Here is an 18,731-nt window from a genome sequence, read left to right on the forward strand (position 1 = left end):
GAAATCGCTCATCACAGTACCACGCTGGTGTGGCAAATTGGAGTTCTGATGCACACTGCCATCATGCTCGTTACTATTAGCTAGCTATAGATCAGCATATTTAATAGTTCCTCTTGGAATGGTGGCTATCTGTCTATTCATGATCCCTAACTTTCTTCAACAACTTTAGTTTCTTGGTGAAATTGAGCACATTAGAACTGTCAAATTAGTGAGCATGTAACTGGTTTTGAGATGTTGAAGTAACCATTCATTGGACTTTCCTAAAACTAGAATGGTTTATGTACTAATATAAGCTTCATGTTTTTTTTACAGCTTTCACATTTTCTATGCTTAATAATTCTGAAATGTGCATGTCTGTGTTTTACACCAGATATTTAACAAAATGCAGCAAAAATTAAGTCTACATACATATTTTCTATTTACAGTTATATTTACATGTTGGGCCTTTGTGTGAATGGTTTTATTTATTAAAATTTTTTTTTTTGCAAGAACTGTTGCTGTAATCACCCTCTCTGTTCTGAATATGTTAACCTGAAATGGTTGCAACATATTTACAATGTTGTAAATTCTGTTTTTTATTTCACAGTACTGCACTGTCGTTCACCTGTGCCTGGTATTGCACGATAGTCACTGCAGGGATGGGTTATCTCTTCCTCATCCAGCTCATCAACATCAGTTACAACATCACAGAAAGAGAATCGCGCCTTGCTTTGAGAGACAAAACTGGACACATGTACCTCTGGGGACTAATCATAAAAACCGACGAGTACAATCGAGGGCTTGTCAACAACTGGAAAGAATTCCTCAAACTTCGGCCCAATCATGCAAAGCCAGGCATTGAAGATTTAGTGTAATGTTTCTGATTTGTTTTATTCAAGGGCTTATGTACATACTCATTTATAACTCAGTTTGTGTCCACATTGGTTATGTGTAAAATTAATTCTCTTGCACCCGAATCAAAATTACAGTTTTTGGACTAAATCAGATAAATAGCTAACGAGTAGAAAATAATCTCATACGGTGGAAAAAATGTACACAGAATTTAACATTTTCCATAATGCTTTTCTGTGAGGGTTGGTTTCCATGTGTGGGATATTCTTTATCCAGGTCAATTCTCATTGTGCCAGAATAAGATCCCAGTGTTAAGCCAATTGATGTGCATTTTACTGGCTATGCAGCATGCTGTTGTTTCCAACATTGGTGATATGATTGGGAGAGTGTGGCAGAAATGTTTTTAGGAGGCAAAATGCCAGTTGGCAGGAGGACTTTAAGATGATGCATGGGATAAGGAGAAAGAAATGAGCCATGAATGCAAGGAATATATTATGAGCAGGGATGAAAAATGAGTGACAGGATGAATAAAGTTACTAGTGAAAATCAATAGGAATGAAATTAATAGATGTGGAAAAAAGAACTGAAACACGTTTAACAATGTATATAAAATCTAGTCTTTGCCCCCAATATTTAAAAAAAAATCTTGGGTACATTAAGAGCCCAGGCTTGTTTTAATAAAGACGGTCAAGCAGTGGAGAAAATAAATTGAAATTTAAGATGAAATTACAGTTCTAATAACACTTTCTTTAGGAGCTACACAGATAGATTCATGGTAGTGTAGTAGTATGGAAAATGGTTTAGATTAAATTCTTAATATTTTATTTGAGCTTTAATTTTAACACAAAATCTTTTGTCCTGAACCTATGGTGCCTTTGTTATATTACAAAGTGCACTCAGGCTTGGAGCAGTCCAGAATGCTGTGTAGTGTTACCAAATCAAAAGTGTTCCTACTATGTTGACTTGATGTAAACTGACCCATAATGGTATCCAGCGATAAAGCTGCTCCATTGTACCAGTTGGAGCCAACACAGGATCCAAGGTGTGCAATGTTGCAATGTATGTTAAAGCCTGCTGATGATTCAAACCGTACTAGCTAGTGGGTGGATCATTAGGTTAGAGTAACAGCATAATGTGTATATAAATTGCCAGATTTTATTACCCACACATACACTTTGCACTTCAGCTTCCTCAGTAACTTGAAGCAATGCTGCATATGTGCATGATTATATGCAAAGCACAATGTAGCATATACATGCAGAAGTGCTCTGAGTTTTGAAGGAAGGCAGAGTAACAAATTTTTCAAATGCACCTAACATGACTGGTAGATCGTCATTAAATGTGCTTGAGCCATCCCAGAATAATAGTAGAACAAAGGTATTGAGGGTAACTAAGACGACAATGCAACTTTCACTGGTGGAATTTTTCACTGATTTATAGCTCTCTGTGAATTCATTTTTTTTTTGGCGTTTGACTTGCACTGATATACTCTTAACAGGTACCTTGTGAGTGAGTCAGCATTAACGCTGCCTTGCAAATACCTGCTGTGTGTACTAGTTGGTCGTCTCAATTTTGCATCAAGTTGCATTGAAACTACAGCACAGAAACGAGCCATTCGGCCCAACTGGTCTATGTTGGCATTTATGCTCCATAGGTGCCTCCTCCCTCCTTACTTCATCTAACCCTATCAGGATACTCTTCTATTCCTTTCTCCCTCATGTGCTTATCTAACTTCCCCTTAAATGCATCTATGCTATTTGCCTCAACTACTTCTTGTGGTGGCGCGTTCCACTCTTCGGGAAAAGAAGTTTCTCCTGAACTCCCTATAGGATTTATTAGCGACTATTGTATATTTGTGACCTCCAGTTTTGGACTCCCCCACAAGTGGAAACATTTTCTCCACAAATACCCTCTCAAACCCTTTCATTATCTTAAAGACCTCTATCAGGTCACCCCCTCAGCCTTCTCTTTTCTAGAGAAAAGTGTCGCAGCCTGTTCAGCCTTTACTCTCAGTTCTGGTATCATCTTTGTGAATCTTTTTTGCACCCTCTCCAGTGCCTGTACATCCTTTCTATAATATGGAGACCAGAACTGATCCAAGTGTGGTCTATGTACATGTTTAACATAACTTATTTGCTTTTCAATTCTATCCTTCTAGAAATGAACCCTAGTGCTTTATTGCCTTTGTTATGGCCTCATTAACCTGGGTCGCCAGTTTTAGTAATTTGTGTATCTGTACCCCTAGATCGCTTTGCTCCTCTATCCCATTTAGACCCTTACTATCCAAGCAGTATGTGGCCTCCTTATTCTTCCTACCAAAATGCACCACCTCACATTTATCTATATTGAAATTCATTTGCCAATTACATGTCCATTCTGTAAGTTTGTTAATGTTCTCTTGCATTTTGACACATTCTTCCTTTGTATTAACTACACCCCCCCCCCCCCCCCCCCGATTTGGTGTCGTCCGCAAATTTTGAAATAGTACTTCCGAATCCAAATCATTAATCACGAACAACAGTGGTTCCAGCACCGATCCTTGTGAAACATCATTTCCCACCTTTTGCCAGTCTGAGTAGGTACGCTTAACCCCTACTCTGTTTTCTGTTTTGTAGCCAACTTGCTATCCATTCTGCTAACTGTCCCGACTCCACATGCTCTGACCGTAGCCACGAGTCTACAATGCGGTACCTTATCGATGGCCTTTTGAAAATCCAGATAGATTACATCTACTGCATTACCCTTATCTACTCTTTCTGTTACTACTTCAAAGAATTCAGTAAGGTTGGTCAAACATGACTTTCCCTTCTGAAATCCATGCTGACTATTCTTTATTATATTTTCATTCTCCATATGTTTTTCTATTACATCTTTGAGTAAAGATTCCATTATCTTTCCTACCACTGACGTTAAGCTAACTGGTCTGTAGTTCCCTGGACTTGTTCTATGTCCCTTTTTTAAATATTGGAATAACATTAAAATAAATATATATATATATATATATATTTACTTCTGGTGAGAGAACTGGGATGCCTACTGTGTACTGCCTGCTTCATCTGCATAAGCACGTACTCCGTTAAGTTAGCTGTGAGTGTACTGGCCTGAGGGGTATCGGTCTCTTTCCAATAACTGGGTTGCCTGGAGATATCCATATGATAGCTCTGGAAGTTGTGCTGGAGCTGGCACAATATGAATACAGAGTCTCAGTTTTCCAGAGTTTCAGTTTTGTGGGACAAGGAACAAGGATGTTGATTGGTATAGCCTGGTATTGTACTACCAAAGCTGGATTTACACCAATATCTGCATAAAAGAATTGACAGTTTTAAAAAAAAATTCAAAGGAGAAAATAGCCAGTGATTGCTGTGAAGAAATTGGTAGCAATGTTGTCACCAGAAGTAAATATATATATTTTACAATCCTGTCTAGCCCCTTTAAAGTTATATTTCAGAAAACATAACATGAAATTTAAAATTCTCAATTTGAGACTTTTAATATTTCTGAAAGAGTATGTATTTTGTACACTGCCTTATTGTAAATTATTGCTAGGCCTGAAGAAAAATAAATAACATTTAGAAACCATTATAAATAGGTTTAAGAAAACACGCTTTAAAATGAGTTACTATTTAAAGCTGAGTACAAATGTATTGGTTGTGTGGTTATATTGTAATAGTACTATTTCAGGTTTCCATTACAACTTTATACATTCATGTGGGTACCACTGACTGAATTAAACCAACATTTACAAAAAAGCAATATTCCATTCTCGCAGTGCTTTTAAAAAGTTGTAAAATTTCAAACCAAAGCAAGTTTAAATACTGCAGCTTTCTCAAAAGTTCCAAATTTAGTTTGTGAGTGAGAAATGGCTGTTCCAACTTTTCTGACCGTCTAAACCTTAATTGCCATTTATCCTACTTGTTTTGCTCTCCTTGCCAATGTGCATTGCGTTTTCCTGACAGTGATCCCCTTGAAACTGGCATCTAACTATCTGTGAAGCAGGCTGTTCTGATATTGGGGCACAAGATTAAAAGCGCCCAGACCATGGCAAAACAAAAGGCACCAAAGTGCTAAAATTATAAATGCAAATTCTCCCTTTTATTTCAAGGTTTACAATGTTTTAAATTATTTTATAATTATCCCTGAAGCGAGAATTTGTTTGTGATTTCTTGAGAATCTCTGTAATCCATTTTTAGCAATATTTTTGCAGAACTCTGAAGCAAACAGATGTAGTCAGGATATGGTAAATCTCTTCAAAAGTGTGGTTGATCAATAAGCTGTGGTTGTCTGTCAGGTGGAAATATTTGTCATATATCGTAGGTTGTTATTTTCTATTTATAATACCATGGGTTTTCGATCGAAAAAATCATTGATTTAAATGTCACTTTGAGACCGCTCCAAAAAGATAACTTGAAGCTGTTTTGTGCTGTCATATCATTTCTTATGACATTTTTCTGAAGGTGTTTTGCCTCCAATGTTGTAACCGAATTTCTTTATAATTTAGTGAAGGCTAAATTGTTTAAAACTGTTGGATACAATTTATCAGAATTTTTCATAATCTGCTTAGTTATAGAAAAAAAAATTGCTGTATCTTTTTAATCTAGCTTTCTCTGAAACTAAGACCTTTTTTAAAAAAAATACAAGGCTGTGTTAGTCTTGAGGAGACATAATGCCTTAATTAATCTTGACTGGTAAGTAATGCTCCTGATGGCCTGCCATATGCCTCAGATATTTGGTTTCAACTAATGACCTGGATTTTCTGACTCCAGTGTAAATGCAGTCCACTAATACAGCCCCTCTACATTTGTGTTGTACAGAATCCTTAGCATTATTAATTTTTGCGATTGTGAATTGCCATTGGTCAGGCTTTATTTACTTTGCCCCTTGTATTTTTAATCAAAATATAACATACCTTACACAATATAACTTCCATTGTGATTTATGGGAAATATTGTATTTTAATTGATTAATTCAGCCACATATCCCCAGCAAGTGAGAACCATCTTTGGAGCACAGTAATCTAGAGTTTTGTAGTTTGTGACTAAAATAACCAATTTGCAGAATAGTTAATAGCCAAAAAGCTGTTAATTTATGGGATTAGACAGTAGGTTCATGGTCTTCTTGAGTAATATGGCAGCAAATGCCATAGTCTCACAATCTGTGGTCATGATTCATGCCCAAATGAAAGTTGACATTCCAACCAATTTACCAATATATGCAGTGTTCCTTTGGTTATATCGGACCAGTTTAGAGATGGGTTAAAATTTGCACTGTATTTGAGTGTAATCTTCTTGCAATCACTTAATTGATTTACAAAACTCTGTCAAATCCTGTGAGCTGACGAAGGATACTTTGATATTGGAAAAATACATAGCCAGTCAAATCTGCTAGATTTTTTAAAAGGAGTCCTGCACTGGAAAGGGCTGATAATTGTACTGAAAAACCCAAAGCAAATTAAACCAGTGCAGTGAAACCAATACCAGAAGGGGCAAACTTTTGTGCTTTTAAATACCCTACTGATTGGAGATCAACAATTAAATTGTATTTTTTCAGTATAACTTATTTTTTAAATATTTGTAACTTTTATAATTGTGGCAACACCTGCTTATCTATACGGTGTTCTATAGAAAAATACTGGTTTTGTAAAAGATATCTACCATTTAAATCTGGATTCCTTGAACATGATTGCACCTTTTTTTAAACTTTGCAGGTGTGAATAAAGTAGTATCACTTGAGCAGTGCACAAGTTGCCTGCTTTTGTTAGCAATTATGGTTAAAAAAAATTATTCTGTCTTCCCTGTGGCTCAGCTGATAAAAGTAGTGACTAGCTGAGCCTACAGATCAGGAAGGTTTCAGCTTTGATCCCTGGTCTGTGGTGAATTAGATGTGCTGAGCTGAGGTTGGGGAAGGGTTGCTACAATTGACCTCAGCATCCTTATGTTGGGGAGGGGGGAGGGAGGAAGGAATATCAGCCAGGATTCCTACTCCTGATTTCTATCCAGTATGTCCCGCCCCATGCCCTTTGCAAGAAGTATATATGTCAGGGCAAATAGCCAACTGGGCTTATTCATGAATGGCCACTTAGGTGAGGTACTGGAGGGCGACTGGTGCCCGTGGAAGTGAACTCGAGTGAGAGGGACAAAATTGGGGGAAAGAAAAACAAATTTAAGGTAATTGGGAACCTGTTGTATAGTACAAAAATACAGCTTGAAGTGTTTATCCTCAAGCTTCAAGATTTCCTAGCATGCAGAATCTTTGTTATTCTTTTACTTCAGGCATTATACAACAAACTGCGAGTTAACTCTGTAAAGACGGCAGGCTTAGAAGCTTTATTGTATTCATTAGGGTGCTAGTTGCAGCTTTGGTTTTAACTATTAGATAAGTCTCAGCACTAGACAATTCCTGTTCAAAGAAAACATGTTGAGGACAGAGCTAAATGGTATGTACTGATGTGTGCAAGTCATCGTACAAGTTTAGACTATAGCTGTCTTGAGATTCTAGAAATATCTAGTGTAACATTAGAGTTATAGATCTGGTAATTTGACATGAGTGGAGTACGTGTACAAAAATGAACAAAATAGAAAAGCAGTTGTTAGGTTGCCATTGGATGGTTTTATAAGCAAGAACCATATTCCCACCTAATAGTTTATTTAATCAGTACTGTAAGCTGCATTTTGCATCTTCCACTGTGTACTAATGCACTCTGAATTGCTCTGCAATATTAAATGCAGTCACAAATCAAAAATCCACTCCCTTAAATTGAGTCCTCTTGACCATGTATTCTGAATTATGTTTTTCCCCATATGAAGGAACTTGGTGATTTACTAAGAATTATTGAGTGGGTTGAGCTTACAGAACTCCCCTGTTCTTCAAGCAGGAGATTTAAATGCCAGATATGACTTGGTGTTTCATTATAAATAAATCACTCTTGTCATGTATCTTACGTATATATGCTGGAAAGCTGTCAGATGGAAGAGATTGTTTCCTTTTATTTAAAGAAAAGTTCTACACAATTAGTTGAAGATGTAGTAAACTTAGGATAGTTAGTTAGATCTTATGAAAGTGTACAGTGCTTTTCATCTCTCATTGTGGCTTTGTTTTAAATAGCATATTAAAATAACTTGTGTTGCATTCTCTTGCAATGTTAGGGTGCCTACTAACTGCTATGGATGGCAAATCAGGGAATTTAGTACAACTTACTGTAAAATTAACTTTTGAACCACTTCATAAACTTGATCGGCCTATTAGCAACCTGTCACCCAGTTCCAAAGAATCGACTTACTGAAAGTGAGCATAAAATGGTTGTAATTGTCAGTTACTGTATCAATGTAAGCAATATGCTGCCAGCCACTGAGAATTTGCATAATTTCTAAAGTATCCAAATGCAACAATAAGTAATTTAAGAAAATGTGGCTTTTTAATGAAATGCTATCTTGAGATTTTGATTCTCTAGGTTGGAAAGATCAAAATTACAAAATAGTTTAAATCAGCTGTTTTATTTCTTATACTTATTAACTAGACTGCTGTAACCTGTTTGGTGTTAGTTCTTAGAAAGGATGTTAAATCCCAACTATATACCTAATGATGACAATCACTGGTTGACAGAATTTTTATAAACTAATTTTCCACAGCCTTCTGAGCAATTTCTTGTCCTTGAATGGAGATTTGATACTCACAATAAGTATGTTTCCCATTTGTATTTAAGCAATAAACAAAGTGCAATAATGAGGTTTGTGTTGGTGATATGTACACGATGACCAGAATTCTGAAAGTGATTGAAAATTTATACTTAGGATCTACAACAACTTTGAAATGATACGAATCCTATTGCTTCTGATTTTTATTGATTTTTAAAAAGATCTCTATAGAAGATTTCCTTTACTAATCTAGTTCCAATCATTTTTTAATATTTTCTTTGACTGAAAGTTTTTAAGATTAGTTTCTGATCCTCTTTATCACTTGAAAGGTAACCTGTTGATGCTGTTTATAAAATTAAATAATGAGGTAACTTTCTTATAAAAACATTAGCATAGTTCTTCTAATTAGATTGGGATTACAATTAAATGCTTTGGATCACTTTTAAGGCAGTTAGAACATCTGAAGGTATGTAGCCGATGTTTGAGTTCTTATACATTACGGGTAGGTTAGTTGTTTCACATTTTAAAAGGAATTCAGCAAAATATTTTTGAAAAACATGGAAAAGATTCATATGGGAAATGGGCTTTTTTTCATTGTTTGCTTTTCATAAACAATTTCTTCCATCTCATATTTGAGGCTATAAGTAAAGCTTCACTGCTATGAGATCATCTGCTTTAAGGAATTGTTTATTGGCATGGGGAATAATGTTACATAATTGTAATCTATAACCTCACCGTTTACTATCAAAGTTACACTAATAGTACCTTAAGTACAATACTGAACTTATTGTTCAGAACAAACTTTCAATTTATTTGCAGTGGGGATGTGTTTTATTCCATGTATTAGTCAAAGATCAAAATGCAAAACTTGTTTTTCCAAGACCATAAATGAATGTCCATATGCTTAAATGTTTAAAATACCATCTCAATAAAAAGATTTCGCTGTTCAAATTGTGCTTATTTATTAAATTAGATTGTAATTTAAATACAAAATTACTAGCCAAAGTTCTTTAAAAACAAGGTTAGCCAATATAATTTTTGAACAGTCTACCACAAGGTATGTACGGTCCTGTCGGGCTGACCTTGCTTCTCCACCGCTTCCCTTCTTTCTAATACCCTGGGAGGTTCTTTTTTCCTCTGCTCAACTAATTCCAGACAGTGAACTTGAGTTAAGGGAGAATCCTCTAACTGTGGTGCAGTGTTCCAGTACACTGCGAAGATTCTCCTCAAATTGTTTAGTATTTGATTTCTATGTCTGAAAGTCGGGGAGAATTTCAGCAACTTTCTTCCTGAGTTGTTGTCTACGTTCTTCCTTTTTCTCCTCCTCCTTGATGAGTATTGGTAAACTCCTCCATGCTCTGAAAGCTGTCTTGACTATCCTCCTGGAGGTAGGGAATACAAAAGAGAATTAGGGGTGCAGTATGTACTCACTGGAATTTACCAGATAATTTAATCTATCAATTTGGTTTCAGAACGATTGTGTGAATTATAAGATTTAGAAAAAATGTATTTCTGTAATTAATTTGGGAATATTCAATCTGAAGCGTGGATTAGAGTTACCAAATTCACCTTCCAGCAAAAAAAAAATTCCAGTTTTCTTTTCACTGGGATTGCAAAAATTAAAGGAACCGGCCACTACCTCTGATTATGTTCTGCTCCAATTCTCTCCTTTTCCCATGATGCAAACTTTTCCTCTGTCACATAATCAAACCAGGCACTAAAAGTGGTTCTTCTTAGAGCTGTCAGATAATGTTGACTTGCTTTCTCTTCCATTATGGTGGAGTAATACTTGCACTGCAGTAAAATATTTCATATCAATTTCACTTTAATAGAGCAGTAGGATGTACAATAATTTTGTATATTTAGTAGTGACCACTACCCCATTAGCTGCCGAGTTTTTCCCAGAATATCAACACATGCACTTTCCACGTGAATTGGTTTCAAACTAGTAGTATTTGTCCATCTGTAAACTCAAGTGTAAGGCAGTGCAGTGAAGCTACTTCGATGCATTATGTTTTTGCTAGCTTATAATACACACTAAAATAGGCTCCCAATTCAATTGATCTGCTATCAAAAGATAATCCTTTTAGGTATGGGAATCTTTCTGTTCAACAATGTGTGCTTCACTCACCATTTATTAACCATTTTGAACTCCAATTTTAAATAGCAGCAACGTGAATTCTAACTTTAAACAGGTAGAGTGTTATTGTTGAATTCCTCAAATCAGGGTTTGAAACACAGTGTAGCATGCAATATTCAACTGTTGCATTCAATATGTGCTTCACAGTACATGAAACATACTGAACTCTAATTTTAAACAGAAATCATCTTCCCAATAGCAAACCGAGGATTTTCTTGAATTAACCAGACTGAATTTATTTACCTTGGCGACTAACCAAAACAGCTGCTTTATGGAGGCTTGAGAAAATTTTTAAAAGTATAGAATACCCTATTGAAACAGCAGTCTCATTGACTGGACATTTCAGAGACCATTATGTTAATTGGAATGATTAGAGATTAGAGGCAACTTTTCTGTTGATCTGTACTCTCAAATTTAACATGGTGTGAAATTAAAACAGGCTAGCAGCATGCCAATATTGACAGAAAACTTGGAAGAGCAGTGAACAGTGAGGAGGACAGTGATAGACAGGAGATAGACAGGCTGGCAGATGAAATTTAATGCAGAAAAATGCGAGGTGATACATTTTGGTAGGAAGAATGAGGCACAATTCTAAAAGGGGTACAGGAACAGAGATATGAGGGGTATTTTTTTTTATTCGTTCACGGGATGTGGGCGTCGCTGGCGAGGCCGGCATTTATTGCCCATCCCTAATTGCCCTTGAGAAGGTGGTGGTGGGCCACCTTCTTGAACCGCTGCAGTCCGTGTGGTGACGGTTCTCCCACAGTGCTGTTAGGAAGGGAGTTCCAGGATTTTGACCCAGCGACAATGAAGGAACGGCGATATATTTCCAAGTCGGGATGGTGTGTGACTTGGAGGGGAACGTGCAGGTGGTGTTGTTCCCATGTACCTGCTGCTCTTGTCCTTCCAGGTGGTAGAGGTTGCGGGTTTGGGAGGTGCCACACTCGGTCAAATGCTGCCTTGATGTCAAGGGCAGTCACTCTCACCTCACCTCTGGAATTCAGCTCTTTTGTCCATGTTTGGACCAGGGCTGTAATGAGGTCTGGAGCCGAGTGGTCCTGGCCGAACCCAAACTGAGCATCGGTGAGCAGGTTATTGGTGAGTAAGTGCCGCTTGATAGCACTGTCGACGACACCTTCCATCACTTTGCTGATGATTGAGAGTAGACTGATGGGGCGGTAATGGGCCGGATTGGATTTGTCCTGCTTTTTGTGGACAGGACATACCTGGGCAATTTTCCACATTGTTGGGTAGATGCCAGTGTTGTAGCTGTACTGGAACAGCTTGGCTAGAGGCGCAGCTAGTTCTGGAGCACAATATGTACACAATCGTTGAAGGTGGCAGGGCAGGTTGAGAAAGTGGTATTAAACTATGCCTTTGTATAAAGCCCGGTTCCTGGGCTTTATACATAGAGGCATAGAGTACAAAAGTATGGAAGTCATGATGAACTTTTATAAAACACTGGTTTGGCCACAACCGGAGTATTATGTCCAGTTCTGGGCACTGCACTTTAGGAAAGATGTGAAGGCCTTAGAGAGAGTGCAGAAGAGATTTACTAGAATGATTCCAGGGATGAAGGACTTTAATTACCTGGATAGACTGGAGAAGCTGGGTTTGTTCTCCTCGGAACAGAGAGGGTTGAGAGGAGATTTGATAGAGGAATTTAAAATCATGAAGGATCTAGATAGAGAAACTGTTCCCATTAGCAGAGGGGTCAAGAACCAGAGGACATAGATTTAAAGTGATTGGCAAAAGAACCGAAGGTGACATGAAGAAAAACTTTTTTTACACAGCAAGTGGTTAGGATCTGGAATGCACTGCCCGAGGGGGTGGTGGAGGCAGATTCAATGGTAGCTTTCAAAAGGGAACTGGGTAAGTACTTGAAAGGAAAAAAAATTGCAGGGATACGGGGGAGTGGGACTAACTGGATTGCTCTTGCATAGAGCCGGCACAGACTTGATGGGCCGAATGGTCCCCTTCCGTGCTATAATCTTTTCCATGATTCTATTTACACCCCCTTTTCAAGCGATTGCTCAGAAGCACCACAAATGATTGATCCTGTGTAACGTTACTCGGATTTTCAACCTCTCGGGTTCGCATGTCTGCAGCAATTACTTTTGATTATTTATCTTGTGATGGAAAGTAAAAAAGACAAGGGACAGTGGCAGCGTGGATACAAAATTAACTTGGGGACAGAAAGCAGAGAATGGAGGGAAGTGTGCAATGGTGTACCCCAGGGGTCAGTATTAGGACTTCTGCAGGAACAGGGGGACCTGGGGGTGCACATCCACAAATATTTGAAGGTGGCAGGACAAGTTGAGAAGGCTGTTAAAAAAGCATATGGATCCTGGGCTTTATTAATAGAGGCATCCAGTAGAAAAGCAAAGAAGTTATGCTAAATGTTTATAAAACACTGGTTAGGCCTCAGCTGAAGTATTGTGTTCAATTCTGGGCACCACACTTTAGGAAGAATGTCAAGGCCTTAGAGAGGGTGCAGAAGAGTACTTAAAATAGATAAGTATTTTAAGTACTCTTCTGCACCCTGGGATGCTGAGGAAAGTAAGGGGGGAAAGTGCAGAGGTACTGGCCATTATCTTCCAGACATCCTTAGATACTGGGGTGGTGCCAAAGGACTGGAGAATTGCAAATGTTACACCCTTCTTCAACAATGGGTGTAAAGATAAACCCAGCAACTATAGGCCAATCAATTTAACCTCAGTGGTGAGGAAACATTTGGAAACGATAATCCGGGACAGAATTAATAGTCACTTGGACAAGTGTGGATTAGGGAAAGCCAACATGGATTTGTTAAAGGCAAATAGTGTTTAACCAACTTGATAGAGTTTTTTGATGAGGTAACAGAGAGGGTAGATGAGGGCAATGCAGTTGATGTGGTGTATATGGATTTTCAAAAAGCATTTGATAAAGTGCCACATGGTAGGCTTGCTATTAAGGTTGCGGTCCATGGAATAACGAGGACAATAGCAACATGGATACAGAATTGGCTAAATGACTGGAAACAGAGAGTAGTGGTGAGCGGTTGTTTTTCAGACTGGAGGGAGGTGTGCAGTGGTGTTCCCCAGAGGTCGGTGCTGGGACCACTGCTTTTCTTGAAATATATTAATGACTTGGACTTGGGAGTACAGGGTACAATTTCAAAATCTGCAGATAACACAAAACTTGGAAGGGTAGTGAACAGTGAGGAGGATAGTGATAGACTTCAAGAGGATATAGACAGGCTGGTGGCATAGGTGGACACGTGGCAGATGAAGTTTAACGCGGAAAAATGCGAGGTGATGCATTTCGGTAGGAAAATTGAGGAGATGCAATGATTCCAGGGATGAGGGACTTAAATTATGTGGACAGACTGGAGAAGCTGGGACTGTTCTCCTTGGAACAGAGAAGGTTGAGAGGAGATTTGATAGAGGTGTTCAAAATCACGAAGGGTCTAGACAGAGTGGATAGAGAGAAACCGTTCCCATTGGTAGAAGGGTCAAGAACCGGAGGGCATAGATTTAAGGTGATTGGCAAAAGTACCAAAGGTGATATGAGGAAAAACTTTTTCACACAGTGAGTGGTTAGGATCTGGAATGCACTGCCTGAGGGAGTGGTGGAGGCAGATTCAATCATGGCCTTCAAAAGGGAATTGGATAAGTACTTGAAACAAAAAAATGTGCAGGGCCACGGGGATAGAGTGGGACTAGCTGGATTGCTCATGCATAGAGCCGGTGCGGACTCGGTGGGCCGAATGGCCTCCTTCCGTGCTGTAGTCTTCTATGATTCTACGATAAGAGATTTACTAGAATGGTACCAGGGTTGAGGGATTTCAGTTATGTGGAGAAGCTGGGGTTGTTCTCCTTAGAACCGAGAAGGTTAAGGGGAGATTTGATACAGGTGTTCATGATTTTGAACGGTTTTGACAGAGTAAACAAGAAGAAACTGTTTCCAGTGGCAGACGGGTAGGTAACTAGAGGAAAACACATTTATGGTTATCAGCAAAAGAGCTAGAGGCAACATGAGGAAACATTTTTTTACGCAGAGAGTTGTAATGGTTTGGAATGCACTGCCTGAAAGAGTCGTGGAAGTTGATTCAATAGTAACTTTCAAAAGGGAATTAGATAAATACTTGAAGGGAAAAAATTTACAGGGCTACGGGGGAAGAGCAGGGGAATGGGACTAATTGGATAGCCCTTTCAAAGAGCCGGCACAGGCACGATGGCCTGAATGGCCTCCTCCTGTGCTGTACCTACTTTGATACTATGAAGACAAAGGCCATTTGGGTCATAACTTATCCTTCCACAAAGACTCTACAATTCCCCCATCCCAACATCTAATTTCTTCTTCAATAACTCCAGGGTTTTTACCTACATTACCTAACCCTACCTGGAAATTCATTCCAGGTGTTGTTTACTCTGAGAAGAATTTGCCTTTTACTAGTTTGATCCTGTGTCCATTCTCTACTCTTAGTTTAGTTTGAAGTAATTTTCTGAATCAACTTTTTCATACTATTTACTATCCTACCTTTAAGATGTTAGACTTGGCTCATTTGTAGCACTCTTGCTTCTGAGTCATTTTTTCTTCCCATTTACAGTACCATACATTTGTCTGTATTAAATTTTTATTTGCTATTTTTCTGTCCACATCCATGTTTTGTTCAACTCATTGTAATTCCAGAGCAGTCTCCTAGATATCCTCTACAAATGTGACCAATTTGCATTGAGTTTCTGAATCCAAGTCAATAATGCAAATTAGAAATAGTAGGGCCCCAAGTTAGATCCCTGGGGCACACACTGGGCATCTCCCCCACCCTGACATGACATCTGTTCATTTCATCAGCCAATTTATTATGGATTCCCAAATTTTACTCTGAATCATCACTCCTTTGAACATCAGTACCAGCCCTTTTTCTCCCAAAAAAGTTCCTAGTTACTTAAAGTAACATTTATTTTCACACCAGATTACCAGCCACTAATTTCTATCTTCCATTAATTTTCCTGGTGAACTTTATTTTACCAATGTAAGGAGTCGCACAACACCAGGTTATAGTCCAACAGCTTTATTTGAAATCACAAGCTTTCGGAGCTTTGCTCCTTCGTCAGGTGAAGTGAGGAGGATTTGCATAAAGGCACAGCATATATAGTCAGAGAACAATGCCTGCTGATTACAGATAATCTTTCTAACTGCCCTTCATCACACCTCGGCAGACAGATAATCATAACAATCAAAGGAGTGTTCAAACAAGTTAGTCAGGGAAACCTTACATCCAAGAATACTGAGGTGGGGTCACCAGGGGTCAAATGTAGCAGATGCTGGGGGTTTTTATTGAAAACAGATAACTTTTTTTGCTGGAAACCGCACCAGGTCCAGCCGCATCTGTGTATGGAGAACAAGCCAACTACGACTTGAGTCTGGATGACTCTACGTCAGGTGGGGTTACATGTAGCGGGACATGAACCCAAGATCCCGGTTGAGGCCATCCTCATGGGTGCGGAACAGCAGAACTATACCAAATGACGTTATTTGCATCTTCTGAGTTTGGAGGCAATACTTGCACATGTGACATAAGACCCCCTATCTTATTTCCGCTTGTGTTATTTACCATTATGTGGATTACCTCACTGGCTTCTTCCTGCCCCCTTCAGTAAACCTTCTCACCTTTCTTTTATGTGCACTACTTTAGCTCAAGATAACCATACTATAGTTATTGTCCTTATGGTAGATATGGCTATCCATTTTCAAAAGAGCCCCTATAACTAGAATCTCCGTGCTCCTTTCAACTTGCATTTTTTTGGTTTCTAGCTACCTCTTCTGTGACCTTATTTTTTTCTGGTGACTTTGTTTCCTTCTACGTTATTGGACAGGAACTGGTATCTGTCTGTTATTGTAATTTCCTAAGTAGCTTCACAGGCTTCCTTATCCGTGCTGCTTTTTCTAGCCTTAATCTATCCACTCTCCTCAGTTTCTTCGTTTATCTCAGCACTTGTCTCTTTTGCTTCCTATCACCAATGACTCACTCAAGGTCTGGTGCTAGCCTGTCCATTTTACTGGCCTATGATGATGCATTTACTAAGTTTAGTATCATCCCCTCACCCTTAATCATTCCTTTGCTCTGTCTGGCTCTGTGAGTTCCTGTCTCCTCCTCTCTTAAGTATGTAACCCTTTCTTTAAGAACATAAGAACATAAGAAATTGGAGCAGGAGTAGGCCAATCGGCCCCTCGAGCCTGCTCCGCCATTCAATAAGATCATGGCTGATCTGATCCCAACCACAAATCTAAAGAACACAAGAAGTCGGAGCAGGACCCGGCCACATAGCCCCTGGGCCCTCTCCGCCACCCACAGGGCATTGACCGATCCGAACTCAGCTTCATGTCCAATTTCCTGCCCGCTCCCCATAACCCCTAATTCCCTTTACTTCTAGGAAACTGTCTATTTCTGTTTTAAATTTATCTAATGATGTAGCTTCCACAGCTTCCTGGGGCAGCAAATTCCACAGACCGACCACCCTCTGAGTGAAGAAGTTTCTCCTCATCTCAGTTTTGAAAGAGCAGCCCCTTATTCTAAGATTATGCCCCCTAGTTCTAGTTTCACCCATCTTTGGGAACATCCTTACTGCATCCACCCGATCAAGACCCTTCACAATCTTATATGTTTCAATAAGATCGCCTCTCATTCTTCTGAACTCCAATGAGTAGAGTCCCAATCTACTCAACCTCTCCTCATATGTCCGCCCCCTCATCCCCGGGATTAACCGAGTGAACCTTCTTTGTACTGCCTCGAGAGCAAGTATGTCTTTTCTTAAGTATGGAGACCAAAACTGTATGCAGTATTCCAGGTGCGGTCTCACCAATACCTTATATAACTGCAGCAATACCTCCTTGTTTTTATATTCTATCCCCCTAGCAATAAAAGCCAACATTCCGTTGGCTTTCTTGATCACCTGCTGCACCTGCATACCAACTTTTTGATTTTCTTGCACTAGGACCCCCAGATCCCTTTGTACTGCAGTACTTTCCAGTCTCTCGCCATTAAGAAAATAACTTGCTCTCTGATTTTTCCTGCCAAAGTGCATAACCTCACATTTTCCAATATTATATTGCATCTGCCAAATCTCCGCCCACTCACCCAGCCTGTCTATATCCCCTTGCAGGTTTTTTATGTCCTCCTCACTCTCTACTTTCCCTCCCATCTTTGTATCATCTGCAAATTTTGATATGTTGCACTCGGTCCCCTCCTCCAAATCGTTAATATAGATTGTAAAGAGTTGGGGACCCAGCACCGACCCCTGTGGAACACCACTGGTTACTGGTTGCCAGTCCGAAAATGAACCATTTATCCCAACTCTCTGCTTCCTGTTCGATAACCAATCCTCCACCCATGCCAGAATATTACCCCCAATCCCGTGATTTTTTATCTTAAGTAATAATCTTTTATGTGGCACCTTGTCGAATGCCTTCTGGAAGTCTAAATACACTATGTCCACTGGTTCCCCTTTATCCACCCTATACGTTATATCCTCGAAGAACTCAAGCAAATTTGTCAGACATGACTTCCCCTTCATAAAGCCATGCTGACTTTGTCCTATTAAATTATGCTTATCTAAATGTTCCGTTACTGTCTCCTTAATAATAGACTCCAAAATTTTACCCACCACAGATGTTAAGCTAACTGGCCTATAATTTCCAGCCTTCTGCCTACTATCCTTTTTAAATAACGGTGTTACATTAGCAGTTTTCCAATCTGCCGGGACCTCTCCTGAGTCCAGGGAATTTTGGAAAACTATCACCAAAGCATCCACAATCCCTACTGCCACTTCCCTCAAGACCCTAGGATGGAAGCCATCAGGTCCAGGGGATTTATCCGCCTTGAGTCCCATTATTTTACTGAGTACCATCTCCTGAGTGATTTTAATCGTATTTAGCTCCTCCCCCCCGAGAGTCCCCTGTTTGTCCAGTGTTGGGATATTCTTAGTGTCCTCTACCGTAAAGACTGAAACAAAATATTTGTTCAGCATTTTTGCCATCTCCATGTTTCCCACCATTAATTTCCCGGTCTCATCCTCTAAGGGACCTATGTTTGCCTTAGCCACCCTTTTTCTTTTTATATAACTATAGAAACTCTTGCTATCTGT

The 18,731-nt window shown here is 39.1% G+C and overlaps 2 protein-coding genes across 5 annotated transcripts in view; one reads left to right on the forward strand and one right to left on the reverse strand.

Moving 5' to 3' along the window:
• The window catches only part of zdhhc23b (zinc finger DHHC-type palmitoyltransferase 23b), a 28,930-nt gene extending 19,517 nt beyond the window's left edge, over positions 1-9,413 (forward strand). For all 3 annotated transcript variants that reach the window (XM_067992731.1, XM_067992733.1, XM_067992732.1), the window contains one exon: positions 587-9,413. In XM_067992731.1, coding sequence (XP_067848832.1) covers positions 587-854 — 268 coding nt within the window. In that variant the 3' untranslated portion in view covers positions 855-9,413. The remainder of the gene's footprint in view (positions 1-586) is intronic.
• Positions 9,400-18,731, reverse strand: part of ccdc191 (coiled-coil domain containing 191) — a 50,477-nt gene continuing 41,145 nt past the window's right edge. For both annotated transcript variants that reach the window (XM_067992730.1, XM_067992729.1), the window contains 2 exons: positions 10,102-10,256; positions 9,400-9,844 (listed from right to left, as the gene is read on the reverse strand). In XM_067992730.1, coding sequence (XP_067848831.1) covers positions 9,712-9,844; positions 10,102-10,256 — 288 coding nt within the window. In that variant the 3' untranslated portion in view covers positions 9,400-9,711. The remainder of the gene's footprint in view (positions 9,845-10,101; positions 10,257-18,731) is intronic.

The sequence above is a fragment of the Heptranchias perlo genome, chromosome 11 (assembly GCF_035084215.1).
Source record: "Heptranchias perlo isolate sHepPer1 chromosome 11, sHepPer1.hap1, whole genome shotgun sequence".
In the NCBI taxonomy this organism is placed as follows: Eukaryota; Metazoa; Chordata; class Chondrichthyes; order Hexanchiformes; family Hexanchidae; genus Heptranchias; species Heptranchias perlo.